At 50.4% G+C, this 26,239-nt stretch overlaps 2 protein-coding genes across 4 annotated transcripts; one reads left to right on the top strand and one right to left on the bottom strand.

Annotated features, from left to right (window-relative positions):
* The first annotated feature begins 23 nt into the window (after nucleotides 1-23).
* On the top strand, nucleotides 24-1,832 carry MEA1 (male-enhanced antigen 1). Of its 3 annotated transcripts, none has more exons than XM_025418828.3 (4): nucleotides 24-153; nucleotides 656-936; nucleotides 1,019-1,121; nucleotides 1,435-1,832. In XM_025418828.3, exons 2-4 carry the CDS (start codon nucleotides 667-669, stop codon nucleotides 1,584-1,586), a joined length of 525 nt encoding a protein of 174 aa, XP_025274613.1. In that variant the 5' UTR covers nucleotides 24-153; nucleotides 656-666; the 3' UTR covers nucleotides 1,587-1,832. The 3 variants fall into 3 exon arrangements, with proteins under 3 accessions (XP_025274613.1, XP_025274612.1, XP_025274614.1); XM_025418827.3 differs by having other exon boundaries at nucleotides 59-182; XM_025418829.3 differs by lacking the exon at nucleotides 24-153 and adding an exon at nucleotides 166-300.
* On the bottom strand, nucleotides 1,714-23,352 carry PPP2R5D (protein phosphatase 2 regulatory subunit B'delta). Its single transcript, XM_025418819.2, has 16 exons — nucleotides 23,194-23,352; nucleotides 18,503-18,580; nucleotides 6,960-7,182; nucleotides 6,523-6,722; nucleotides 6,324-6,434; nucleotides 6,106-6,198; nucleotides 5,588-5,718; nucleotides 5,394-5,453; nucleotides 5,179-5,287; nucleotides 4,915-4,968; nucleotides 4,435-4,605; nucleotides 4,205-4,332; nucleotides 3,489-3,590; nucleotides 3,323-3,395; nucleotides 3,062-3,178; nucleotides 1,714-2,911 (listed from the first exon to the last, which is right to left on the bottom strand). Exons 1-16 carry the CDS (start codon nucleotides 23,218-23,220, stop codon nucleotides 2,774-2,776), a joined length of 1,815 nt encoding a protein of 604 aa, XP_025274604.1. The 5' UTR covers nucleotides 23,221-23,352; the 3' UTR covers nucleotides 1,714-2,773.
* Nucleotides 23,353-26,239: the final 2,887 nt, after the last annotated feature.

Here is a 26,239-nt window from a genome sequence, read left to right as displayed (position 1 = left end):
ATGTAGTTCCTCGTCGTCTGGGCCCGGGACGGCGGAGGCGGGGCGAGGGGCGTACCCCGCGTCCTCGTTCGCGTCAATCAGGAGCACGGGGCGGGGCGGGGCGGGGCGGGAGGAGCCGGCGCCCCCGTACGTCCTGCCCCGCCGGAAGCGAAGGTGCGGGTTTGGCCGCGGGCTCGGAGCGGGTGAGGCGCGCGGGAAGACCGGCGCCGAGAGTCGGTGGGGGCGGGGGGCGGGGGGCGGGCGCCGCAGCTGGGGCCATTGGAGGGGAGCCCCTGAGGCCTGAAGGGCGTTTGTCAGGCGGTACAGAAGGGAACCCCTTGGAGAGGGGAGAAGGGGGCGGGTACGCCCTGCCTAGGGGAGCTTGTTCGGCGACCCGGAGTTCCCAAGTCGGGGGGTTGGGGAGGGCGGGGTCCTGGGCCGAGCGTCTTTCGGGAGGTGGCGTGGACTCTGTTCAAGCTGTTATTTAAGAATTGGCGGAGCAAGTCGGGTGGGTCTCGGTTCAAGATACAGTCGATTTGAAAGGTGCAGGGCCCAGGAGAGGGTGGGGTGCGGGAAGCTTGGGAGCGTTTGAATGTTTTGCGGACGCAGGAGGCCACAAGGAACTGGACGAGAGGCTGAAGGGGGACCTAATTTCATCCGATCCCTATTCTTGCAGCCCCTGCCCGGATGGCAGCGGTAGTTCTAGGGGGAGACACCATGGGCCCCGAGCGTATCTTCCCCAATCAGACTGAGGAACTGGGGCCGCACCAGGGCCCTACAGAAGGCACTGGGGATTGGAGCAGCGAGGAGCCTGAGGAAGAGCAGGAGGACACAGGGGCAGGCCCAGCTGGCTACTCCTATCAGCCCCTGAACCAGGATCCTGAGCAAGAGGAGGTGGAGCTGGCACCGGTGGGGGATGGTGAAGATGTAGTTGCTGATATTCAGGATCGGATCCAGGTATGGTGCAGGCGCTCTTCTGGCCAGGTGAAGCTGGGATCTCTGAAAGGCTGGCCCTGAACTGTCCTCTCTGGCTCTGCAGGCCCTGGGGCTTCATTTGCCAGACCCACCAGTAGAGAGCGAGGATGAAGAGGAGGAGGGAGCTACCGGACTGAGCAACCACAGCTCTATTCCCATGGACCCTGGTAAAGAGAGCATTCTCTCATTCTGGAATAACCATGGAGGAAAGGGGATGGGTCAGAGCCAGTAAAGGGAAGTCACTGAGGAATATCCTGTTCCTAAAACAATACTTTGTAATCTAAGATTTTACAGACTTCAGAATCCAGGTGGAATGCTAGCTAGCTAGTGTGCTAGACGTGGGTGATAGGCAGGCTTGCCTGGAAATAACAAAACGGATTTGGCCACCCTTCTGGCCCAAGGGTTGTGGGTTAATTCAAGGAATGGGGAGTGGAGCTGTTTGCCTAGCTGCTATCCCCTAACTGTTCTCTGTGCTTTCAGAACATGTGGAGCTGGTGAAAAGGACAATGGCTGGAGTAAGCCTGCCTGCACCAGGGGTTCCTGCCTGGGCCCGGGAGATCTCAGATGCCCAGTGGGAAGATGTGGTACAGAAGGCCCTCCAAGCTCGGCAGGGAGCCCCAGCCTGGAAGTGACTACCCTAAGAGCTGCCTTATCTCCCTGCATTCCAGGCCAGAACCAGCACAGGACTGAACACATCCCTGGTTGTAATGTCCATCTCCATCTTCCTCCTCTCCCTTTCCACATCAAGGCAAATCAGACTTCTTCTCAGAGACCCACTTTATTCAGTTCTGTACATATGGGGACATCGGCCCAAGCCCAACCCATCTTAGCATGTATCACTCTGTGGAGAATAAAGCACCCTATGTACACAGCCAAAAGCTGTACTGCCTGTGCCCCTGGAACCTGGGTCTGGCCCTCCTCAGCCCCTTGCCTCTCCAAGGTGTCCAAAAGGGACAAGTGGGGGCCTGCCCATCGTCAGCACAAACAACGAAATAAATAGGTATTTGGGGAGCCATGCTTGGGGCACTGCTCCCAGTTTCCTCCTAGCTTTGGGAGCCAACAGCACAGGAAAGCAGTCAGCCCCAGGGTGGTCCCTTCCATGTCTGTGATCCCAGGGCTGCTGCTCACCAAAGGGAGGGCACAAGGTAGGGTGTTTGTTCACCCCCTTCTCTTGGTCCATCTGGGCCCTATATTCATCACCTAGTGTCCATAGTCTATGCTTTTCTCCTTTGACCTCCTGTTGTCTTGGTCAGGCAGGGGATAAAAGAAAATAATTCAACCCCATCAGCCTGCACACTGCTGGGGCTGGGGGCCTATTTGTGCCTGTTGGGGATTGGCTCCCCTCCAGCTACTCACTCCAGGGGACAGTGGGGCTTGATATAACTTTGGTGAGAGTAATCTCCTGCTGCTCCCTATATGCTTCTGGAGGGGAGGGAGAGAAGGAAAGACACCTGGAGTTCAAAGAGGATGAAGGGAGGGGGAAGAGGAGCATGTGTATTCCTGTGTGTATTTCTCAGAGCAGCCTCAGGTAGCTTTGGGGTTAGGAGCAGGAGGGGGACAGGCATCCCCAAGTTGTCTGAGCACTGAGGACCTCAGTGCTCAGCCTGTCTGTACGAGCCACAGGGAGGCATGAACACATTTTGGGGAGAAGAGGGACCACTCTGTGAGGGTCCCTGCTTCAAGTGCCGCATCGCTCCCTAGAGTAGCTAGAGAGGCACTGCCTTGCCCCAAGTCAGCCAGTGGGGAGCAGAGGGTGGAGGGCGAGGGCAGCGTCCCAGGGCTGAGTGGGCTGTGGCCCTGCAGTAGGACAGTGAGGGGGTCAGAGAGCCTCCTGGCTGGCAGTTAAGAATTCTTCCGCCCGCTTGTGTGCCTCCAGTGCCTTGATGGTGTACACGTCCTGGGGCAGCTCTGACTTCCGCCGAAGCAGCACCTTCTCCTTCTTGATGTCCTTTAGCATCTGTGTGTGGGTACGGAGAAGGGAGGAATGGTGACCAATTCCCAGTAAATTCTATGGTTTCCTCTCCTTATTCCCTGGCTCTGCTTCTCCCGTCTCCTCTTCCCTCCAGAGATTTTATTTCTGCTCCCCACTCCCTCTGTGCCTTCCCACCTGCACGGCCTCTGTCTCCACTGTCCTCTTCAGAAGCTGGATGTCCTCTGCTGTGGGGGTCTCTGTCTCCATGGAATACACGGGAGGCAGTGGTGGAGGAGCTCGGAACATGGGATACTGGCAAGGAAAGGAGGGGCACCGGCAAGGCATGAGAGCCACTCAGAAGTCTGGGGACCTGTCTGCTCCATGTTTCTCCTCAAACAAACCCATTCTCTGCCAAATCGGGCCCCTCAGATCAGGGCAGTGGCCGAAAGTCCTCACCTGGGGGTTAAGTCGGGCCAGCTCCTCAATCTTTTGCCACATCTCTTCCCTTTCCTTCATGCGGAACCGGCCCCTGAGGGGGCACAGACAAGATGGGGGCGCTTGAGAGAGAAGCCAAGGGGACCAGGGGGTGAAGGTGGAAACCCCCAGGTGGAGAGACACTCACTTCTGTTTCTCTGCCTTGTACTGTTGTGTGCAGTCATCAAACAGCTTCTGATTCATCTCCATAAACAGCTTCAGGGCATTGTAGATCAGTCCATGGATTGTCCTGCCACCGGGAAGAAGGATCAGGGGTAGGAGGCCTTACCTATTCCAAGGGCAGTGCCCAGACCCAGGTTGCTCTCTCCTAAGAGGGGGCTCTGCTAAGAGTGTTCACAGAGCTCTGCAGTGGAAGCTTCTCTCGCTAGCCAAGTCATGGGACGAGGTCAGCATACCAGGGTCCTCACAATCGTCACTTAGCCTGCCCACCCTTCGCCTCCCCCTGTGCTCCAAGACCTACCTCCTTCCCACTACTACTCTCTGGCCTACACTGATGGCCTCCCCGCAGCATGATGGACGGCGTCTGCACCACGGTGCCCTTGGCTTTCAGCAGGAAAGCCTCTAACGCTGAGATTCAGCACGTGCTAAAAAGATCACATCAGCTGGACTATCTGACCATAAGAAGAGGATACGAGCCCTGCTCTGCTGTATGGTACCACAGGCATCTCTCACATAGCTATCTTCTCCCTGGGCAGTTCCTCAAGGGCCTATCTGTGTGCACTGGGCACCAGCCCCCTTGCTCAGTGACCAGATGAGGCCACTGGCTCTTCAGTGCTTCACGCCCTCACAGGTTCCAGAACCAGAGTCCCACCACCTGGCCCGGCCCAGCCCCAGCCCCCCTACTTGTTCCAGTGGCTCTTGGAGTTCCGGTAGAGTGCAGGGAACATGATGGGGAGGACTCGGGCAGCATTGTCACTTATCAGGCTCATGATGTACTCATTGTTCCAGTAATAGAGAGCACGCTCTGCCACCTGGTGGGGACAGGTGGGACTCAGCAGGGATATGGTTCCCTCAGCGAAAACCCTCAGTTTCTAGGAGGCAGGGGATGAGGGAAGTGCTGATCTGAGTCTCACCTGGAAATGGGGGCTGGAGACACACTTGGCAAGCTGGCGGAAGAGGGGTTCCATCACTTTGCTGAACTCTGAAGGTTCAATGACATCCAGAATCTCCTCTAGCTCATTCAGGAACATGACTTCCTTGGGGCTGTGGGTCTTGGGCCAGAACTTCAGAAGTCCTACAATCACCTATGAGAAGAGGAGACCATAGGGATAAAATGCTTACTCAAACACCTGCCTTCTACGGGAAATCTTCCTGACCTCTCTCCCCACCTTGGTGGGCACAGTGTGGGTGGCCTCCCCTAACAGCTCATGTTTCTCTGACCTGGATCTGTGGCCTAGGTATATATATAGGTTTTACTTCTCCTTCAGAAAGGAAACTGTGTCACCCGTTGGGCCACATCCCTCCTGAGCACCTGCTTATGGCATTTCTCAATAGGCAGACTGGCAAGTCTAACCAACAAGAAGAGGTGTTGTGGGGCTGGGAAGGGGAGTTACCGGCTCAGTGAGACTGCTCTCCTTCTCCAGGAACTGTACCACACAGTAAGCCAGCTGCAAAAGGTCGAGGCGGAAAGGAGGTGAGGTATAGGGCCCGGGTCTCAGAGACATCAGGGACACAAGCAGGAGCCCAGAATGGAAGAAGAGGTCTGAAGAAGAATTATCCCAGCCATTCCTGCCACCCCCATCCCAACCGGAATACCTTCCCTCCCTCCCTTTTTTCTGCTGCCAGAGTCAGGGATCATCAGGAGGATGGCAGCTCACCTGAGGGTGGTAGACACTCAGGGACTTGACCTTGTGAAGGGGAAGCAGGACACGGATGAGGAACATCTTGTGCTCTTCTTTAAGGGGCAAGGCAAAGCCGTTGATGATGCTGGGAGTTACAGGAGGTTTGTTAGGACCAAAGGGCCACGTCCAAGGCCAGTACTCCAATCCCTCCACCCTTCTGCAGGCACGTGTGCCCCCAGCCCACCTCTCACCTGCCAAGGATCTCCAGGAGCTCAGCGATCCCGTTGTGATGCTCTGTCTCATAGATGAACCTGATGGAAGAAAGACAGGATCTCCTGACAATCCCTGAGGTCCCTCTAGCCCCCTGCAGAGTCCCCTTACCTCCCTGCCCCCACCCCAACTTAGCAGGGCCTGCTCTGCTCCTGAGCCTGGCTCCTGGCCTCACCTGTAGAAGATGTGGTTGATCTGCCTACGGATATAAGCCCGGAGCCCCAGAAACTTGCCATAGATACGATGCAGGATGGTCTTGAGGAAGTCCCGCTCTCGAGGATCCTCACTGTCGAACAGGTCCAAGAGCTGGGAGCAGGTGAGGAGAAAAATGGTGAGGTAGGAGCCAGGGAAGGGACATAGGGTGATACAGTCTTAGCCAGGGAACACCCAGAGGCTCTCTGGATGGGGCTGTGTGGGGACAAGTCTTCGGAGAGCAGAGTGCTTCTCTTACACTGCTCTCCCTAGGGTGATGTCTGGGTATGCACATTTACGTGTCCCACTGACGAGGAAGAGGCTAACTGTTGAGCTTGTTGAGAGCAGACAGGTTTATTTATCCCTCCCACCACCACCACCAGTCCCTTTGTATCAGACATAGTTGAAACCCCATACATTCAGCAGATGGAGAGAGAGTGGGGCCTACAAGGAGGAGCCACGGGGCTAGAAGGAGGGAAGGACAGGGTGTCAGGGACTCACAGCAAGGACGAACTTCTGGTCGATATACTTCTTGGCTATGTTTGGCTGGAAATCGGGAGACTCAAGGAAACGTAAGAAAAACTCATACACGAGCTGTCAGGAGCAATGAGCATCCACTTAGGGGGTATTCCCAAGGACTGGGTGATCCCCACGTTGCGGCAGATCTCAGGGCTTCCCATTCCCCACAGCCAGGGCCAGCCTGCCCCTCTCTCTGATACCTGGAGATGCGGCCAGGCAGCTTCCAGGGTGGGCTCGTCCTCTTCTGGGTCAAACTCGGCTCCAGTGGGGTTTGATGAAGGTGGCAGCGTCCGGAAGAGATTCACTGAAAACTGAGAGTAGGACCCATGTGAGAGCCCCCGTCCAGTCTTCTCCACAGCTGCCCATCCCTGCCCACTTTCCCCTCTGCCCAGTGCCCACCATGGTGACTGCCTCAGGGTAAATGGCCTCAGTGACAACATCGCGGCTGTGGGTAATGTACTCCACCATTTCATTGAGTCCTGCTCGCTTCACCTCCTTGAATTTGAGGTCACTGAGTGGATCTGATACGAAGTCAAAGAGGACACAGCACTGGCGTAGCTTCTGGATAAAGAGCTCTTCCCGCTCCTGGGTTGGTGAATCTAGGAGTGGGGAGGCCAGTCAGGTTCTCCTCCCCAGCCCTTCACCACCATGCACTACTTGCCGTACAGAGCTTTCCCTGACCCATCCTGCTCCCCTCGCACCGCTGGCTCCAGCAGAACTCCCTTCTCACATTCTCTAGAACTTCCATCGCTCCAAAATATCCCAAACCTCCAGTCTGCCAATGCCTGGCGACCCCTAGGCCTGGTGCACCAACCCCCTGGACCTTTTCCAAGTACCTTTCAGGGCAGGAAGCTTCTGCAACTCCCGGTTCTTGCTGAGATTGAACCGGGAGGAGCTTTGCCGTCGCTCCTTCTTGACAATCTGGGGTCCCCCAGAGTACTTGATTTTGCTGAGTTGCGTTGGGGGTGGCGTGCTATTGCTGGGACGCTTGTTGGATGATGGTGGCTGGGGCTGCGGCTGCGGCTGCGGCTGGGGCTGGGGCTGCGGCTGGGGCTGGGCCTAGTCAAACAAGTGGTTCTTTGAAGTCCGCCCCTCAAGGTATGCCTCCCACCCTGGACCGCCGCTCACCCCCTCGTCCATCTACGCCAATACAGGCTTTGGCAGCCAAGCAGCTGTCTCCTACCTTGGAGCAGCTCCAGTCAACGTCAGAGATAACTAAGATTTATCATCCCTGGAAGACAGTGGTCAAGAAGCTATGTCTTCCAAAATGGTGCCCACTGCCTGTGCATCAAGAGGTCTCAAAACGGGAACACCTGGGTGGCTCAGGGCATGATCCTGGGTTCTGGGATCAAGTCCTGTATTGGGTTCCTTGTGGGGAGCCTGCTTCTTGCTCTGCCTGTGTGTGTCTCTGCCTCTCTCTCTCTGTGTCTCTCATGAATAAATAAATAAAATCTTAAAAAAAAAAAAAGAGTCCTAAAAATGTTTGTTCTAGTTCATGACCAGGCAAATCTAATTGATGGACTGATGGTAACAGAAAAGTGGCTATCTCACCAGGACAGGGCTGGCAGGGGTGTGGGCTTAACCAAGAAGGGACCTGGAACCTTCTGAGTAATGGAAATATTCTATATCTTGACTGGATCTGGGAGGTGGTTCATAACGGAAACATAAGTGAAAATTCATTAAGCAGAAAAAAAAATTTTGGGCAAGCTGGGTGCTTCAGCGGTTTAGTGCCACCTTCGGCCCAGGGCGTGATCCTGGAGTCCTGGGATCAAGTCCCACATCGGGCTCCCTGCATGGAGCCTGCTTCTCCCTCTGTGTCTCTGCCTCTTTCTCTCTGCATGTCTCTCATGAATAAATAAAATCTTTTAAAAAAAAGTAATTAATCAGCACACTTGAGATTAATGTACTTTACTGCTTCATTAAATGCATCACATTCTTCAGGTAAAAGAATCCCCTCCCCCCTCAAAAAAAAGTTAAAGAAATTCACTCTTGTATCTCAGTAGTTTTAACTATGAAAAATATAGCTCAAGAAAAATCCGACAGAGGTGTCTGGGTGGCTCAGTTCGGTTGAGTGTCTGATTCTTGGTTTTGCCTCAGGTCATTCATTTTCTCAGGGTCCTGGGATCAAGCCCCGCATCAGCTTCACGCTCAGTGGGGAGTCTGCTTGGGGGGAAATTCTCTCCCTCTGCCTCTACCCTTCCCTGTCCCTTGAAAGGTGTGCGTGTGCTCTCTCTCAAATAAATAAATAAATAAATAAATAAATCTTTAAAAAAAAATCCTAATATAAAAAAAGGCTTCATGGATGGATGGATGGAAAATCATGGAGTTTAAATTATGTTTATAGAAACTATGTATTAGGAGCACCTGAGTGGCTCAGGTCACAGTCCCAGGATCCTGGGATCAAGCCCTGCATTGGACTCCCTGCTCAGGGGGAGTCTGCTTCTCCCTCTCCCTGCTGCTCCCCGCTGCTTACGCTTGCTCTCTCTCTCAAATAAATAAAAACAAAACAATGTACTAAATGTAATCATACATGGTTCAGCTGTGGAAAACATTTACACAGCCATAGTAATTTGCCCAAAATTGGTTATAAGTATTTTGGGAGCACAGGAGACATCTGTATTGGATATGTAAGACACTGAGGCCTTAATTCTCCATAGTAGAAAAGTCAGTAGATACTATCTAACACTCAAAAATTAAAGAAAAAATAAAAAGCAGTAAAAGAATCTTATTTGGAAGTACAGAAGTCAATTTCCAAGGAAAGGGGAGGTGAAAGTGGTCACCATGGAGCAGCAGGAGAGTAGGAGGCTATGCAGGGGCTGCTCTTTTCATCATAAAGCCAAGGGTAGTATCTGACTTTCCGGATGATGTACATGTTGTCGTGTTGATAAAAATTTAAAATAAAACAAAATGAAGTCTAAAACTATGTAATGACAGAAAATTGCTTCCTATGCTAAGTTAAATAAGGATAATGCAAAACTGTACATGCAAAATGAGCTCACCCACATTATAACACATGCACAGAACCCAAAACCCAGTTAAGAAGGAAAAAACAAGAGCAAGTCCACCGTGTTCATGACTATCTCCTATTGTAGCAGAATGATATGACTTTTTTCTTTTTAAAATTTTCTACAAGGGGGATCCCTGGGTGGCTCAGCGGTTTAGCGCCTGCCTTTGGCCCGGGCGTGATCTTGGGGCCCTGGGATCAGGTCCCACGTCGGGCTCCCTGCATGGAGCCTCCTTCTCCCTCTGCCTGTGTCTCTGCCTCTCTCTCTCTCTTTCTCTCTCTCTCATTAATAAATAAATAAAATATTTTTTAAAATAAAAAAATAAAAAATAAAATTTTCTATAAGCTGACACTTTTTACATAATTGGAGAAAAACAGCTAATTTTTTAGAGCAATCTCTTTACTTCCTCCCAGATGCGGGTGTTGGAACCCCATCAAACCCATTTTCAGAAGGCTACGCACAGGTGTTTGCAGGTCTGTCCACCCACGGGTACTGTCAGGTAACTACCTGCTGGGAGAGGGCAGAGGCTGAGCCACAGGACAACTCTAGTCCCCAGAGGACTGAGGCCATGGCCAGGTGGGTGCCCCTACCACAGGAGAAGTCTGTCCTCATACCTGCCATCCCCACCACTCCTCCAGCCTCCTCCCTAAACTCTGACTTCTTACCACAAGAATGAGAGAACGTGAAATCTTCTGGGATAGGGGAAAGGGAGGAGGACAGAAATGTTATGCTTTGTAGGCTTGAATTTTTTTTATAGAAACAATTATGTCAAGCCTGTGACCTATCTGGGACTCAGAAGAGAGAAGAGAAGCACTGGATCCAGCCTGGGACAGGCCTGTGGGTGGGTCCAATGTGGCTCATTACCTTTCTGGCCATCTGGGCCTCTCCTCCACCTGAAATGACCACTCCATACACTAATTTGACTGGAGAAGTGCGAGGAAATGGGGCAAGGGCAGCCGCCACACACCTCTCCTGCTACAACCAGCACTCAGCCAGGGTGAAAATGGTTAGACTGTGCAAGGCACCATGGAGTCTGGGATCTCTCTTCCTGCATATGGCAGATGGATCCCACCATGATGAGAGACAGGGGAGAGAGGCAGAGGGGTGGGAGACCAGAGATTGGTGTGCATCAGACCCACTCCTACCTCAAGCCTTCATTTCCCTGTTGTAGGAACAACCAAACCCTCATCTGTGGAGCTTAGTGTCAAGAGCACAGACCCATGCTAGACTGCCTGGGTTTGACTCCTGCTCTGTCATTTATTAGCCAAGTAACCTCCAGAAAGTCCTAATAGTCTACCTGCCTCAGTTTCCTCATCTGTAAAGTGGAGATGCAATAGTACCTACCTCATAAGGTTGTAATAAGGATTTAACTGAACACTATATGGCTCACAGAAAAGCTTTACAAGTGTCTCCTAAGATTATCATGATTAATTTTTTCTCATCACTGAATTTTAGGAATGCAACCTGGAAATTCCTGAAGCTAGTACACCTCAAATGTTCCTATGGGTCCATTATCTTTCTTGGTCTAAAATGAGGGAACCAAAATAAAATAAAATAAAATAAAATAAAATAAAATAAAATAAAATGAGGGAACCAGTTAAGCATCTGACTCTTGATTTCAGCTCAGGTCATGATCACAGGGTTGTGGGATCAAGCCCTACATTGGGTCCTGGTGCTGGGCTTGGAGCCTGCTTAAGATTCTCTCTCTCTCTCTCTCTCTCTCTGACCCCCTCTCTAAAAATAATAATAATAATAATAATAAATACAATGGGGGCACCCAAGAAAGCATTTCATCTTTCAAGATCCATTTAATAAGTTCCCACCCTCTTCCAAAAAGCCGCCTCAACTCCAGCCTTCAGTGTCCAGTCCCCACCCTCAACCTCCTGATATTACTTGTCTGTTTCACTGGTTCTGTGACCAGCCCTGGTGATGCCTCTTGCTTAGTGTGTTCACATGTCCAACTAGATAAGTCCCTTGAAAGCCAGGGCCCTGGTTTGCATCCCTCTGGGTCCCCTCAGCACTGGCACCTAACAGGCATTCAATGAAGGTCTGAGTGGTTGGTTGACAGGGGGCCAAGCCCAAGCATCTCCTGTCCCAAGTCGGGAACCATCATAACAGAGCACTGTATGGTGTCAGCCAGGGGCAGAGTAGGAGAGAGGAACATTATGATACCAGGCCAAGGCGCTCAGTGGCAGCTGAGGAACAAAACTCTGAGGAAGAGCATGTCTCTCTCCATCCTCCCAGATAAGATGACCCCCTGCACCTCCACAAACCTCGTTCTAGGGGGAGATCCAGGGAAGGGAGGCATTCACCTCAGAAAGGGAGAAGCAAGGCCTCAATTTTCTCTGCTAACAGAGAAATGGACAAATCTGTGCTTTCCCTACCATTCTCCGAGTAAGGTTAAGAGAACAGAGGGTCCCGCGGCTAAAAATTAAAGTTTAAAAACCAGTAGGTTGAAGCCTAAGGTCTCTTTCCCACTAGGATTGCATCATTGAAAGCAGGGGTGGCCCAAGAGTAGCTGAGCTTAGCCTGCCCCACCCCACCCCACTGGGCCACCCTGGTTTTATAAGGACCACTGGCTCCCAGGCCCAGACACAAGAAGCATCTGAGAGACAGCTGGTCCAGCCAGCAAAGCGCCTGGCTGCCAAGCCTCAATGAGGCATTCCCCAGTCTATTCACTCCTCATTAGGAAACATGCTTGTCAGAAGGGAGGCATGGGGCTATGCCAGCGACTCACTTCATGTTCAACTTTCTCCTAAAAGCTTCAAGTTTTTTTATAACATTTTTTTTAAGATTTTATTTTTTAGTAATCTCTAAATCCAATGTGGAGCTTGAACTTACAACCCCAGATCAAGCAAGAGTTGCATGCTTCACTGACTGAGCCAGGGAGGCGCCCTGTAAAAGCTTCAGTTTTGTTTTTTTTTAAAGATTTTATTTATTTATTTATTTATTTATTTATTTATTTATTTATTTAAGCATGCGAGAAGGGGAGGAGCAGAGGGAGAGAGACAAGTAGACTTTGCTGAGCGCAGAGCTCAATGCAGGGCTCAATTCCACCACCCCAAGATCACAACCCAAGCCAAAATCAAGAGTCAGACACTTAACTGACTGAGCCACCCAGGTGCCCCAAAGCTTCAGCTTATAACTTCCCTACTGACCTGGGGTGGAGGTGGGAGGCAGCTAAGTCCCCTGGGGAACCTTCTGCAACCCTCCCAGCATGGGGGGACGCTGACCAAAGGCAACCCAGGCAACCTGCTCTCCCCCTCTACTATGTTCTCCTGGTCCCACTTATGAGACTCTGTAGTGGCCATCTTCTCTGCCTGAAGTGCCGGCTCCTCCCACCTCCAAGAAGCTTTCCTAGTTTCAGGCCTCTAGCAATCAAGTAGGACTTCAAATTTATGCACCACACTCACATTCAGGAGACTGCCACTAAACTTGCCCCGGAACAAATCCTAGTCCAACCAGATCCTAACATAGCCACCATTAATAATCACACCTAAATATTTAAACCTAGAGTATGAGATAGAAATTAAGTACTATACAAAGTATTATGGGGCGCCTGGCTGGCTCAGTCAGTAGAGCATGCAACTCTTTTTTTTTTTTTTTAAGATTTTATTTATTTATTCATGAGAGACAGAGAGAGAGAGAGAGAGAGAGAGAGAGAGAGAGAAAGAGAGAGAGAGAGAGAGGCAAAGACATAGGCAGAGGGAGAAGCAGGCTCCATACAGGGAGCCCGATGTGGGACTCGATCCCGGGTCTCCAGAATCACACTGTGGGCTGAAGGCAGCACTAACTGCTGAGCCACCCAGGCTGCCTGAGCATGCAACTCTTGATCTCAGGGTTGTGAGTTTGGCCCCACATTGGGTGCAGAGATTACTTAAAAATAAAAAATAAGGGATCCCTGGGTGGCGCAGCGGTTTGGCGCCTGCCTTTGGCCCAGGGCACGATCCTGGAGACCCGGGATCGAATCCCACATCGGGCTCCCTGCATTGAGCCTGCTTCTCCCTCTGCCTATGTCTCTGCCTCTCTCTCTCTCTCTCTGTGTGACTATCATGAATAAATAAATAAAATCTTTAAAAATAAAAATAATAAAAATAAAAATAAAAAATAAAATCTTTTTAAAAAAGAGAGAGAAAGTATTTTAAGGGGACACCTGGCTGGCTCAGTTGGTAGAGCATCTGACTCTTGATCTTGGGGTCCTGAGTTCAAGCCCCATGGTGGGCATCGGAATGTACTTAAAAAAAAAAACAAAAAAAAAAAAACAGTACTGTAAGAAAGAGATCCCAGGTGACTCTTGATCTCAGAGTTGTGAGTTCGAGCCCCACATTGAGTGTAGAGATTAAATAAAAACTTTAAGAAAAAAAAAAGTGGGCAGCCCGGGTGGCTCAGTGGTTTAGTGCCGTCTTCAGCCCGGGGCGTGATCCTGGAGACCTGGGATCGAGTCCCACATTGGGCTCCCTGCATGGAGCCTGCTTCTCCCTCTGCCTGTGTCTCTCACAAATAAATGAATAAAATCTTAAAAAAAAAAATCATAGCTTTTGTTCAATGAATTAATAGTCAAATAAAGATCATTTTAGGGGATCCCTGGGTGGCTCAGCAGTTTAGGGCCGGCCTTTGGCCCAGGTCATGATCCTGGGGTCCCGGGATCGAGTCCCACATCGGGCTCCCTGCGTGGAGCCTGCTTCCCCCTCTGCCTGTGTCTCTGCCTCTCTCTGTGTGTGTCTCTAATGAATTATTATTTTTTTTTTAAATTTTTATTTATTTATGATAGTCACAGAGAGAGAGAGAGGCAGAGACATAGGCAGAGGGAGAAGCAGGCTCCATGCACCGGGAGCCCGACGTGGGATTCGATCCCGGGTCTCCAGGATTGCGCCCTGGGCCAAAGGCAGGCGCCAAACCGCTGCGCCACCCAGGGATCCCCTCTAATGAATTAATAAATAAAATCTTAAAAAAAAAAGATCATTTTAGTTTAAAACCCCCAAGATCACAGAAGTATTCTCTCCTCTCCTGACATCTCAGAGCTCTATCTAGTTGTGTTTCATTATTTTCTTCCTTCATTTATTGACTAAAACATCATGCTAAGCCTTAGTGATTAAAATGTGGCCCCTGCCCTCAAAGAGCTCACAGTCCAATGGGCAAGACTAACAGGCAGGCAGCTCTTGGTACCAGGGAAATAAAGAAATAGAGAATGCTGCTGAGGAACAGAAACTCTAGCTGAACAATTAGTGAAGACACTTCTGAAGGGGTGACTTTTTTTTTTTTTTAAGATTTTATTTATTTATTCATGAGAGACACAGAGAGAGAGGCAGAGACACAGGCAGAGGGAGAAGCAGGCTCCTCATGGTAAGCCCAATGCAGGACTTGATCCCAGGACCCCGGGATCATGACCTGAGCTGAAGGCAGACACACTCAACCACTGAGCCACCCAGGCGCCCCCTGAAGGGGTGACTTTTGATTTGGCTCTCAAAGGACAAACAGAGCTAAGCAGGCAAAGAAACATAGCAGAAAAGTAAACAGGCCACACCAATGGAATCGCACCCATAAGGGCCCAGAGTCAGAAAAGGGCTTGTATCAGAAGATGGGAAGTCCAGCGGGGTGAGAAACCAGGATGGATAGTGGAAGAATGGGGTAGGGCCAGCTCACAGGGGTCCAGAGTGGGAGTCTGAATTTTAACCTATAAGCCATGAGATGTCAACAGAGCTTTTTAAGTAGAGGATCAATAAGACAAAAACAAGTCTTTAGGGTAATAATTCTGGCTACTGGGAGGACACGCTGAAGTGGGTGAGACTGGGATCATTTCTTCCTCCCTCTGTCCCCTGCACCCAGAACTCAGGACAGGGCACAGTACAGAGTCCAGGGCAGTGAGCTGCTTCCTTCAGAGACAGACCAGGAAGGACCGTTGCCTACAGTAGTGGGTCAACAGTGAGTCTGACCTAATCTCTCAAGGCTCCTTTCCGCTCTAAGACTCTTCAAAAATCACAGACCCAGTGTATCATATCATTAAGAACACAGGAGAATTGGCTCCTGAGCCACACCACACTGAATTGCATTCCAACTCAACTGTTTACTGGCTGAGTACAAGCTATGTAACGTCACTAAGCCTCAATTTCATCTGTGAAATGGGGATGATGACGATAATGGAATGACCTCAGGGGAGTGTTGTCTAGATTAAATGAGATTAAAAGACTAAATGCAAGCAAAGGTCTTAGGACAGAGTCTGGTAAGCTGAATGGTGCCCATCCTCAAAATCAAGTCAACCCGACACCTGTGAATGTGACCTTAGTTGGAAAGAGTCTTTACAGACACAATCAAATTAGGGTGGTCCTTAAACCCCATATGGCTAGTGTCCTCCTAAGAAGAGGGAAATGCAGGAGCTCCTGGGTGGCTCAGTCAATAAGCATCTGACTCTTGGTTTTGGCTCAGGTCATGATCTCGGGGTCCTGGCATCCAGTCCCAAGTTGGGCTACCCACTCAACTGGGAGTCTGCTTGTCTCCTTCTGCCCTTCCCCCTGCTCTTACTCTCTCTTTCTCAAATGAATAAATAAAGCTTGAAAAAAAAAAGAACAGGGAAATGTGAACATAGAGACATAGAGACACACAGGGGAGAACCTCGTGTAAAGACAGAGGAGGAGATTGCAGTGAGGTATCCATAAGCCAAGGAACACCAAGGACTGGTGAAGACCACCAGAAGCTGGGGAGAGAGGCATGGGAGAGAGTCTTCCCTAGAACCTCAGAGGGACATGGCCTGCTGACATATCGATTTCAGATTTCTGGCCTCTAGAATTGTGAGGGAATAAATCTCAGTTATTTTAAGCCACCTAGTCTGTGGTTGTTTGTTATGGCTGCTTAGGAAACTAACACACAGGTAGCTGCTCAATAAAATAAATGGTGGCTGCTATAATTATTAGGATCAATTGAAAAGGCTCTAGCAAATGCATGATGGAGGGTAAATCTAGTTAGAAGAGCCTCTAAATTCTGGACTAGAAAAAGCAAGGAAAGGATTGTGCCAAACAGCTCTCGATGACCTGAGCCCAGCCCCCAACTTTCCCATCATTCCTCTGCCTAGGGCCACCAGGGTGCACGTCTGGAAAATCATGCAGAATTCCTGTCGCTGCCTCACATAGGTGAGCCCTGAGCAACACTTCACAGAACAGAGCCTAAGGTGAACTCAACACTCTCCTTTGTCAAAGGCCTTATATCAATCCACTGCCTTTAACCAATGTGTCTAGAGATATCCCAGCAGTTGGTCTCAGCATATTTCTTACCTTGTTTGAGCTTTCATTTTCCTACCTATGAAAGCAGAAGGTTAGACTCTAAGGTTACTTCCACCACTCTTTTGAAGTTGACTGGTTTGCTTTATGGTCATTAATGCATTCAAATACTGATACCTCTAGAGTGCCAGGCCCTTCAGCATTGAAGGGGAGGCTCACAGAACCCACATGCTAACACAAGAGTCAAAACTGGGGCACCTGGACGCCTGGGTGGCTCAGCAGTTTACCACCTGCCTTCAGCCCAGAGCGTGATCCTGCAGTCCCAGGATCGAGTCCTGTGTTGGGGTCCCTATATGGAGCCTGTTTCTCCCTCTGCCTGTGTCTCTGCCTCTCTCTGGGTCTCTCATGAAAATAAATAAATAAAATCTTAAAAAAAAAAGTAAAAACTGATAAACAACGAATTCATATCAAATTATTTGATTACAGCTGGGATTAAACACTGCTGTGGGGTGCGACTAGGTGCCAGAAGGGCAAATAGCAGGAGCCCCAACCACGTCCTGGCAGGGAGGAAAGGGGAGGTGGCCAAGGAAGGCTGCTTTTAGGACAAGAGATCAATCTATCTAGTAACTGAACAAGTAGGAGTTAGTTAGGCAAACGATGAGAACAGCCCCCTGACTATTCATTTCTTTCCCTTTAAATCCTGTTTCTAAGTCTCTCTTGCTGCTTTGAATGTCAGTTGCCAGCTCCCAGCCACCTTCCCTGTGGGTCTCACAGATGTCACCATTCCTACAAGGGAGACTGAACCCAGAGGGAGTGTTTCCCAGGAGCACTGATGATTTATTAAGACCCAAGTGTGTGAGGGGCACCTGGCTGGCTCAGTCAGCAGAGCATTTGACTCCTGATCTTGGGGGTCATGAGTTTGAGCCCCAGGTTGGGTGTAGAGATTGCTTTAAAGAAAGAAAGACAGAAAAAAAAGAAAAAAAAAAACCTTCCCCCTGCCTCTAAAAAAGAACCAAGTGCATGAGCACACAGGTGCAGGGAAAACGCAATGAACCAGCTCCAGCATACCCAGCTCCTTCCCTTGGAATCCACAGTCTGGTGAGGAGAAACACATGTTGGACAGATAGTTAAACCACCAAGTGTAGGTCTATCCTATAGACATGTTTGGATTACTGTCAGTGCAGAGGAAGGAGGAATTCATCTTCTGTGATCCTCAACTTCCATATCTGTAAAATGGGGAAAAATCTATCCTGCTTCTTCTGTTTACTTAAGTGAGTCCTAAAACGATGGTCAAAAGTGTGAAAAGTGCTTGTATCTCTTTAGAGGGGTGATAGGGACCAGAAGTAGACCTAGAAAAATCTAAATCCAGGGTTAACCCCAAACACTTGTTAATCGATCTCTTCTTCCCAAAAAACCCACAAGCTCTGCCCATAATTAGAGAGCTATTTCCTGTTGTCCTCCATCCCTCTGAATTGTTCAGGACCATCAGTTTCTAAGTAACCAAGAAGCTTGCTCAACATGTTCATAGGATGGGCCACCGTCTTGAGCATCCCACTGAGTACACTCCTGGACATACTGTGGACTTAAACCTCTCCACCCTCCAGTGCTCTCTCTGCTTGCCATTTATTGCTTTATAGCCCTAGACTGCCAAGCTGTGCTGACCTCTGCTCATGATTGTCCTTTTGGAGCTCCCCATAATCAGAACCAAGGGCAGTGGGCCCAGCCTGCCTGCCACATTCAGGGACACCAGTCATTCCCCACCCTCTGCCCTACTCCGGGCCGGGCTGAAGCCACTCACACCCACCCTGGGTGCCCATGTACTCTTCCCCTTCTCCCCAGGACCTGGTACCCCTAGCTTTTTGCCCTAGGGACAAAGGAATTCTCATCACTCAAAGTTGGCAGATGGAAAAAGGACTTTTACAGGAATTGCTGGGCAGTCTGGAAGACCTGCAGAATCTCCGTTTGCTCTACACCAGCCAAAGGGGGTTGGCTGCCTGAGGGCAGCTACCTGGCTGGGCTGTCCAAGCCCCTCTCAGGCTGGGGAAGTCCCCTTCCCTTCTGCCGGGCTAACTTCTGGCCCCCTGGGATCCCTCACCCCACTAGCCAGCAAGTATTTCGAGCTGGTGCCTGCACAGTAATTAGGGCTGTGCCCATTTTCATTACCTCATCGGTGCTCTCGCCTCCACCATCCTTGCCCGAGCTGCTGGGCTTGGCCGTGCCTTTGGCGAGTTTGGGGGGCTCCTGAAGAGGAAAGATGGAGGTAGTTAGCAGATGCCAGGGGAAGGGAGAGTCTTCCTCTAGACCCCTTAGGTCTCTGTTTTAATTATCTCTGTCCAATTGAATCAATCAATCAATCATAATCACTGAGCATCTACCTTATACCTAGCCTGGGGGAGGAGAGCTTGGAGTACACAAGGGAGAGTCAGTTCCTCCAAACAGTCTGGAACCTGGTCAGGAAGACATCTTGAAGACACAACAATCAAGAAAGATAATGTTCTGTCACCTGACATGGCTGGTGTATGAGTTAGGGTCTGGGGGGTCTCTGTCAAGAATTAGGGAGAGGAGCTTTAAGGGGAGGCACCATGGAACATGCTACTCAGACTGGCTTCTGGCTAGAGCAGGCAAGGGGGTACCTAAGGCTCTCATACTGGAGGAGAGGGAGTCACCACTCTCCCCCAAGTTCATCTGCAAAGGCCTGGAAGCCTTTTGGGGAAATTACAAATAACACCCAGACTAGAGGGTGCTACTGGAATGATCAGGTTTAAGAACCATCCTGAGAAAGCCCTGGCGGACAAGCACAGAGACGGGGATAAGGGTAAGACCCTGAATGGCTACAAAGATGAGCGCTAGTCTGAAGTCTCCCTCGGGAACCGGGCCGCTGGCTCAGAGCTCCGGCCTGCCCAGCGTCTCTTCCTATGCCTTGGGCCAAAAAAAGCAACTACATGGGGACAGGACAGGGAAAATGTGAAAAAGACTTGGGTATTTAGGTCTGATTGCAAGCTCAACACAAATCATCCACGTGCCAGGGTTGCCACAGCACCCATGACCTTCCATCCAGGTTAACAGACGGAGTGTGGAGTGCTTGGCACTGGGGGACGCGGAAGCACCCCTGTCCTTGGCACTTCGTGCGGCTACTTGGGAGGATCTGGCTCAGTCGTGAGCATCAATCAGACTTTGGGAGGGACAAAGGCAAATCCTAGGTTTTCTTCTGGAGAAATACAACCCATACTGGGAGTGGATTCAAAAGCCTGTCCTGAGAGCAACAGCTGCAAGGCTGAGATGGCTAACAATGGAAGGGAGGAGTCCTGGTGGTGGGCGAGCAAGAGAGGGTTTTACCGAATAAATGAAGAGCTCCATGTGGACTAAAGATGCAACTTGCCCTATGTGGATCCAGAGGCCCAAGAGCCATGGGCTAGAGTGGAAGGAAAACAGGCTGAGGCTCCAAACAAGGAAGAATTTTCTCCTAGAGCAGCAGCACAGCAACTGGCTGCCTTGTGGGGCTGCAAGCTCCCCAGTCCCAAGAGCCTTCAAGCAAAGGAGCATTCCTGACCCCTTTAAAGCACAAGCAGAAAGAGATTCAAGCCGTAAAAGAAGACTTGGTCGGAGGACCTTGGAAGTCACTTCCGCCTCCGACATTCTGCCATTCAATGGCCCCAGAGCCCCTTCAGTGACAAATGTTAAGTCATAGTGGCTATGGGCGCACAAGGATTTCTGGGGGAACAGAGCTCTGGGTGGGCTGGAGGAGAGGGCAGGGAGAAAGAGAGCCCTTCTCAGGTGTGAAGCAGCTCCAGGTGTCACAAGATGCTCCTTCTTTGGGCTAAGCACCATTCCCACTGTCCACTCACCAGGCTGAGCACACCAAACCCCTCGTGAGGGCCAAGGAGTATGGCTCAGAGCCTGCGGTGACCACACATTCCCCAGACATGGGCCCCTTGGATAAAGCTGATCCATCTTTGTATGTGTTCCATCTCTGCTGGACTGCAAGCTCCTTCTCCCTTGACTACCCCTCCACCAGCCCTACAGCACTCAAACCTATCTCTCAGGGAGTGTGCCTGAGAGAGATCCCAGCTGCCTGGGTGTGTGGGCGTGGGGGAAACCGCACCCACCACCCTCGCTCCCTAGCTCTGCAGAACAGGTGAAGTGCACACACCACCGCACACCCCAGAGCAGCCCAGGAGTCAAGTGCCATCCAGCACTGTGGTTTGGAGCCCACACTGTTTTGGGCCCAACTATTACTAGCTCCATAATCGTAAGCAAGTTAACTAGCCTCTCTGAGCCTCAGTCCTCATCTTTTAAGTGACAACAATCACATTACCTACTTCCGTTTAGCACATGGTTCTGCACACGGAAAATCCCACTGTTAGTCAGTGTTATTACTATTATTAAAAACAAGAAGAAAGTAGAAAGGAGCAGGGGTACACTGCTTGGAAACCTAAAAGAGGTAAGTCCCAGAGCAGGATGTTCAGGAAGAGGAGGGAGCAAATCCCCGCAAGGGACTGACTCAGCACCCATCCTCAGCACCCATCTACTGAGTGCCTACTGTGTGCAAGGAAGATGCCAAACCAAAATGGAGCTTAGTTGTAATCTCAAGGGGGAAGAAAAGATTTGTCCACAAGTCAGTCCAGTCCAAGGGAGTACAAAAGGACCATAAGTGACCTTTTAGGTGGTCTGCAAATCCAGAGGAGGAGGGAGACCTCGCTCCTGAGGGTTCAGGAAAGGTTTCAGGGAGAAGGTTGTGAAGGATGGCCAAGACCAGATTGAACAGAGATGAAAACGGGGAGAGATGACGGATGCAAAATAAAGATCCTCCACCCACCCTCCTCTCTGCTCCCACCCCATCCAGGGAAACCTCAGTCACACTGTCACCCCTCTTCCCCCTCAGGACTTGTGAACCGTTGAAGGAGGCCAAATGCAACCAGAAATCCAAAGCCGAAAGTTAAACCTTAAAGGGAATCAAAGATACCTGGGTCCATGCACCCCAATGCTTCTAATATTCTTTCTCAAATACTATGGTCATATACCTATGGTTCTAGCAAGTCTAAGAATTTTTCTTCTCAATCATCTAGTAGAAGGAGGCTTTTTGGAAGATGAGATGGCACCTGTTTCAACAAGAAAGCTAGGTGGGGACCTCACTGGCTCCCCCGAATTCCATACCCTTCCACACTCCTCGAAGGAGCCCCTTAGCCTCTGGTATAGCTGACTTGTGTGGGCATCATTCACAGCTAAGCTGTCCAAATCATCACAGCAGGCCCAGTCCCCAAGGACACAGGGCCTGACTGGAGCACACCAACCTGCCCAGCCCAGGATCCAGGAGCTTCAGTGCCCAGTACACCGTCACCAACCCTGCACTCAGAACCTCTGACCCTGTGAAGTTTTGGGGATAACCCAGTATCAGAGCTGCCTGACAAATCCCTGAATGCTCCAAGATAAAGAATTGAACTGATAAGGTCAGAGATGGCAGCCCAGCAACTCAGCCCATCAGAAGGCAAATGAAAGCAAGACACTTCTGGGGTCAGAAAGTGGTTGAGCAGAGCAGAGTGCCAGGCCAGAACCAGCCCTTACGAGGGGCCAACCCCAGGAGAGGAGAAGCTGGGGGAGGCTGGAACTGGTATCCTAGCATCCTCTGTGTGAGTCTGTACCTCAAAGGAACCACACCTCTGAGTCAGACCTCAGCAACAGCAGGAAATAGAAGGTAGAGAAAGGCAGGGATGAAGAACACGGGAAGGCAGTACAGAGGTAGAAGAGGAAGGGAAAGAAGGTAACATCAAGAAACAGCCCGTATCAGGACACCATGACAAAGTCAAGGGTGTCTGGGGATGGCTGGCCTTTGGGGTAAGAAAGAAATCTAATCTGATAGTAAGGGCAGATTCCCGATTTGAGGATGGTGTAGCCCAAGGAAGGCAAGAATCCAGTACTAGTGCAAAATTGGAAAAATGCAAAGGTTATCCTAAGATTAGGAATAAAGGGAGGAGCTTGCTCAGACTAGGAAAGGTAACTGATTTAGTATGAACCTGCAAGTCGGTTGATGCCTGTTAGGGAGGCTTTGGTACAGAGGAGGCCTTTAAGTCAAGAGACCTGATATTTCAGCTGGGCCTCCAAGCAGGCTGTGTGACCTTGGCCAAGTCCCTTCCCCTGCCGGGGCCTCAGTCTCCTCATCTGTATCACTAAGGATTGCACTGAATGCGCTCAGAGGTCCCTTTCAGCATTGGCGTTCTGAGGTTCCATCAACAGAAGGAAGGGCTGTGTCCTGGCTTACAAGTTTGTGTGTGGAGGAAGAACTAGAGGGAGGGGCCTAGGCCAGATTTGGTGGAGGAGAGAGAAGGCAGAGCAGTTCTAGGTCAAGGAGCTTGGCGGGGAGGGAGAAGGGGCTGTAGGGGACGGTGGAGGAGGCCGCCTCGGGCCCAGGCCCAGGCGTAAGAAGAGAAGAGTAGGGGCTGCGCGCAATGGGGGGCGGGGGGAGGTGGGCTGGAGGGAGGTGCAGTCTCAGATGAAGGGCTGTCCCGAACGGGTAAACGGTTGGGGGGGGGCGAGGATGGGGGTAAGAAAAAGCAGGGGAGTGACCTGTGAGTGGGGCAGATGTGCAGGGAGGTGGTTACCCAGGGCCGGGGGTAGGTGAAGGGAGGAAAGGAGGGAGGTGTACGTGGGGACTCCATCCCGGGCAAGGTGAGGGAGCCTTCCCAGCTGCCGCACTGACCGGGGGTGCGGCCAGCAGCAGGGGCGGAGGGCTGGCCCCGGGAGTCCTGCGGGGGCCGGACGAGAGGGTCAGACTGGGGCTGTCCCGGGCCTGGCTCGGCCTCTCCCAGAGCTCCGCGCAGGCCCCGAGGCGGAGGCGCGAGGAAAGGGGCCACGCTCACCTTCTCCTTCTTCAGTTTATAGGGCATCTCGGCCCGTCCGGACCCAGCCCGGCTCCTGCGGCCCCGCTCCGGCTCCGGCTTTGCTCGGCCGCACTCGGCCCGCTCGGCGTCTCTTCGCCACCGCCTGCGCGCTGCGCCCGGGTCGAGTGGTGTCTGCGCCTCCAATTGGCCCGAACTCTTACAAACCTGCCTGACAACCAGGCGCCGCCTCCTCGGATTGGCTATTGGGGCCAAGCGGCTTCCTTTTTTTCTCATTGGAAAGGAAGAGTACAAACCGCCAGGGTTCGTCTCCCAGAATTGGCTGAAGCGGGAGGTCCCGCCCTAAAGTGGGTCGAGCTTAATTAGGGAGGCGGGGATAAGGGGAAGCTCAAGCTTAGCGCTCAGTGCCGCACTCCCGGCGTCTGGTGTGCGTCGGCCTCGGCCATTCTTTGCAGCCCCTTCCTTTCTAAAGTGGCTCTCACTCTTTACCCGCTCTGCTCCTTCGCCCAGTACGAATGGAAGGAGAGTAGCCCTAAAATGAAGGGTACCTTTCTTCATCAGGGTAACTTAGCACTAATTGCATATGCAAAGTTGGTGGAGAGAGCTCCCGAGAGTCCTCCAGGGCATCCGTTTCCTAAATGGGGCTTGCAGAGAATCAAAGGGGAAGGCTGGCTAGCTGGGACCTTGGTGAGATGAGACGAAAATCCTGGATTTGTTACAATTTTGGAAAGAGGGTCCCCATTCCTATCGCATGTGTCCTGGGATTGTGGAACCAGCAAATTGGAACACTTGGGAATACAGTGGAAAAAACTACCTTCTTGTTGGAATATTTTAGGATATACCATCCCTTACCTCCATCCTGCCCAAGCCAGTATCCTAATGGATAAGATCATTTCCTGCCCTCAGGGAGTTCATTGTCTGGTGAAGTTCACAGGCTTGTATAAACAGATGCTTAAGATACAATGCAATAAATTTCACAACCCTAGAGGTGGCTGGAGGAATGTGTTTCAGAAAGTGGACTCCATTAGACGATGGACTATATGAAGAAACTGGAGAAAGCTCAAGAAAAAGGCTGTGGCTCTTGACTAGGAGAGCAATGTTAAAAGACAAAGTCCATGGCAGGGAAAAGAAAAGACAAAATTGGGAAATGTGTAGAATCAACAGGATTTGGTGACTCACTGGATTGTGGGGAAGACGGTAAGGGAAAGGGAGGAGTTGAAGATGACTTCTGAAGCCATCAGAGATATAGGTAGAAAACTGGTGTCCTAATGGCAAAGGAAGTAAAAGAGGATTGCTCAATAGTACCGGATTCCAGGGAATGATTAAGATAAAGATCAAACAACACCACTTCGATTCTAAAGTTGTAGGTGATCTCTAAAGGAAAGTTTTAGAGAAGTAGAAGGAAGATTATAATGGTTGAAGAGTGAGCAAGAGATATGGAAGTAAAGGCAACAGACATTGCTCCTATCTTATAGAAATAGTATTTGGCTCCCAACGATTAAGGACAATTCAAAGTAGTATGAAGGTGACTGCATGCCAACCATTATTTGCTGGGGGAAAAGCCTGGGAAGAAAGGATATTTATTTGTGGATGGATATTTGTGTCTACATTAGTGCTGAACTACAGGAGCACTGTAGTCCTGAGACCTAGAACTTGCCTATGTAAAACAGGCATATCGTTTTTGGACTCACCCCACCATCCTCCCAGTTCTTTGTCCCTCTGGGAAGCAAAGGACAGAGCCACATAATACAGTTCAGAACTACCAAATGGGAACTTTCATCCATGTGAATTCAGGTCCCTAGTACATTCTTACATGCTCTTTTAAAGATCTGAAACTATGGGGATCCCTGGGTGGCTCAGCGGTTTAGTGCCTGCCTGCCTTCGGCCCAGAGGGTGATCCTGGGGTCCCGGGATCGAGTCCCACATTGGGCTCCCTGCATGAGCCCTGTTTCTCCCTCTGCCTGTGTCTCTGCCTCTCTCTGTCTCTCATGAATAAATAAATAAAATCTTAAAAAAAGAGAGAGAGAGAGAGAGAGATCTGGAACTAGACTAGGAACCTGGCTAACTCAGTCAGTGGAGCATGTGACTTGATTTTGGGTTGTGAATTTTAGCCCCATGTTGGGCATAGAGATTACTTAAAAAATAAATAAATAAGGTAGAGTTCTGCCTGAGTGGCTCAGTTGGCCCAACTCTTGATTTTGGCTCAGTCGTGATCTCAGGGTTGTGAGATTGAGCCTCGAGTCAGGACCCATGCTCAGCATGGAGTCTGCTTAAGATTTTCTCCCTCTCCCTCTGTCCTCACCTCAAGCAGGCCTGTGTGCTCTCAAACACACACACACACACACACACACACACACACAACAACAACAACAACAACACAAAACCAAACAAAATCTTTAAAAAAAAGTGAATTGGGCAAGTTCAAATTTAAGATTAGAAGTACCTCCAGGAACTACAATCAGACATTTAAAAAATATTTTCTGGGAGGCTCAGTCAGTTGAGCATCCAATTCTTTTTTTTTTTTTTAAGATTTTATTTATTTATTCATGAGAGACACAGAGAGGTGAAGATATCAAGGGAGAAGCAGGCTCCTTATAGAGAGCCCATTGTGGGACTTGATCCCTGGACTGGGATCATGCCCTGAGTAGAAGGCAGAGGCTCAAGTGCTGAGCCACCGAGGCATCCCATTCTGGGCATCCAACTCTTGATCTCAGCTGGGGTCTTGAATTCAGGGTTATGAGTTCAAGCCCCAGTGTGGAGCCTACTTAATTTTTTTTTAAGTTAAAAATAAATAAATGCATAAAGAGACATCTGGGTGGTTCAGCGGTTAAAGCGTCTGCTGTCAGCCCAGGGCATGATCCTGCGGTTCTGGGATGGAGCCCACATCCGGCTCCCTGCATGGAGCCTGCTTCTCCCTCTGTCTGTGTCTCTGCCTCTGTGTGTGTGTGTGTGTCTTTATGAATAAATAAATAAAATCTTAAAAAAAATAAAAATTTAAAAATTAAAAAAACAAAAAAATAATAAATGTATAAAAATGCTTTCTTATCTCGCTAGGAAAAGAACTATC

The sequence above is a fragment of the Canis lupus genome, chromosome 12 (assembly GCF_003254725.2).
Source record: "Canis lupus dingo isolate Sandy chromosome 12, ASM325472v2, whole genome shotgun sequence".
Taxonomy (NCBI): Eukaryota; Metazoa; Chordata; class Mammalia; order Carnivora; family Canidae; genus Canis; species Canis lupus.
This window is presented reverse-complemented; position numbering and strand designations above follow the sequence as displayed.

Coding starts and splice junctions, on each gene's coding strand:
- MEA1 (XM_025418828.3), top strand. CDS start 667: ATGGCAGCGGTAGTTCTAGGGGGAGACACCATGGGCCCCGAGCGTATC. Junction 937..1,018: donor ATATTCAGGATCGGATCCAG/GTATGGTGCAGG, acceptor CTGGCTCTGCAG/GCCCTGGGGCTTCATTTGCC. Junction 1,122..1,434: donor CTCTATTCCCATGGACCCTG/GTAAAGAGAGCA, acceptor CTGTGCTTTCAG/AACATGTGGAGCTGGTGAAA.
- PPP2R5D (XM_025418819.2), bottom strand. CDS start 23,220: ATGCCCTATAAACTGAAGAAGGAGAAG. Junction 6,199..6,323: donor CTGCCTGGCCGCATCTCCAG/GTATCAGAGAGA, acceptor TGCTCCTGACAG/CTCGTGTATGAGTTTTTCTT. Junction 3,179..3,322: donor TGGCCCGACTTAACCCCCAG/GTGAGGACTTTC, acceptor TTTCCTTGCCAG/TATCCCATGTTCCGAGCTCC.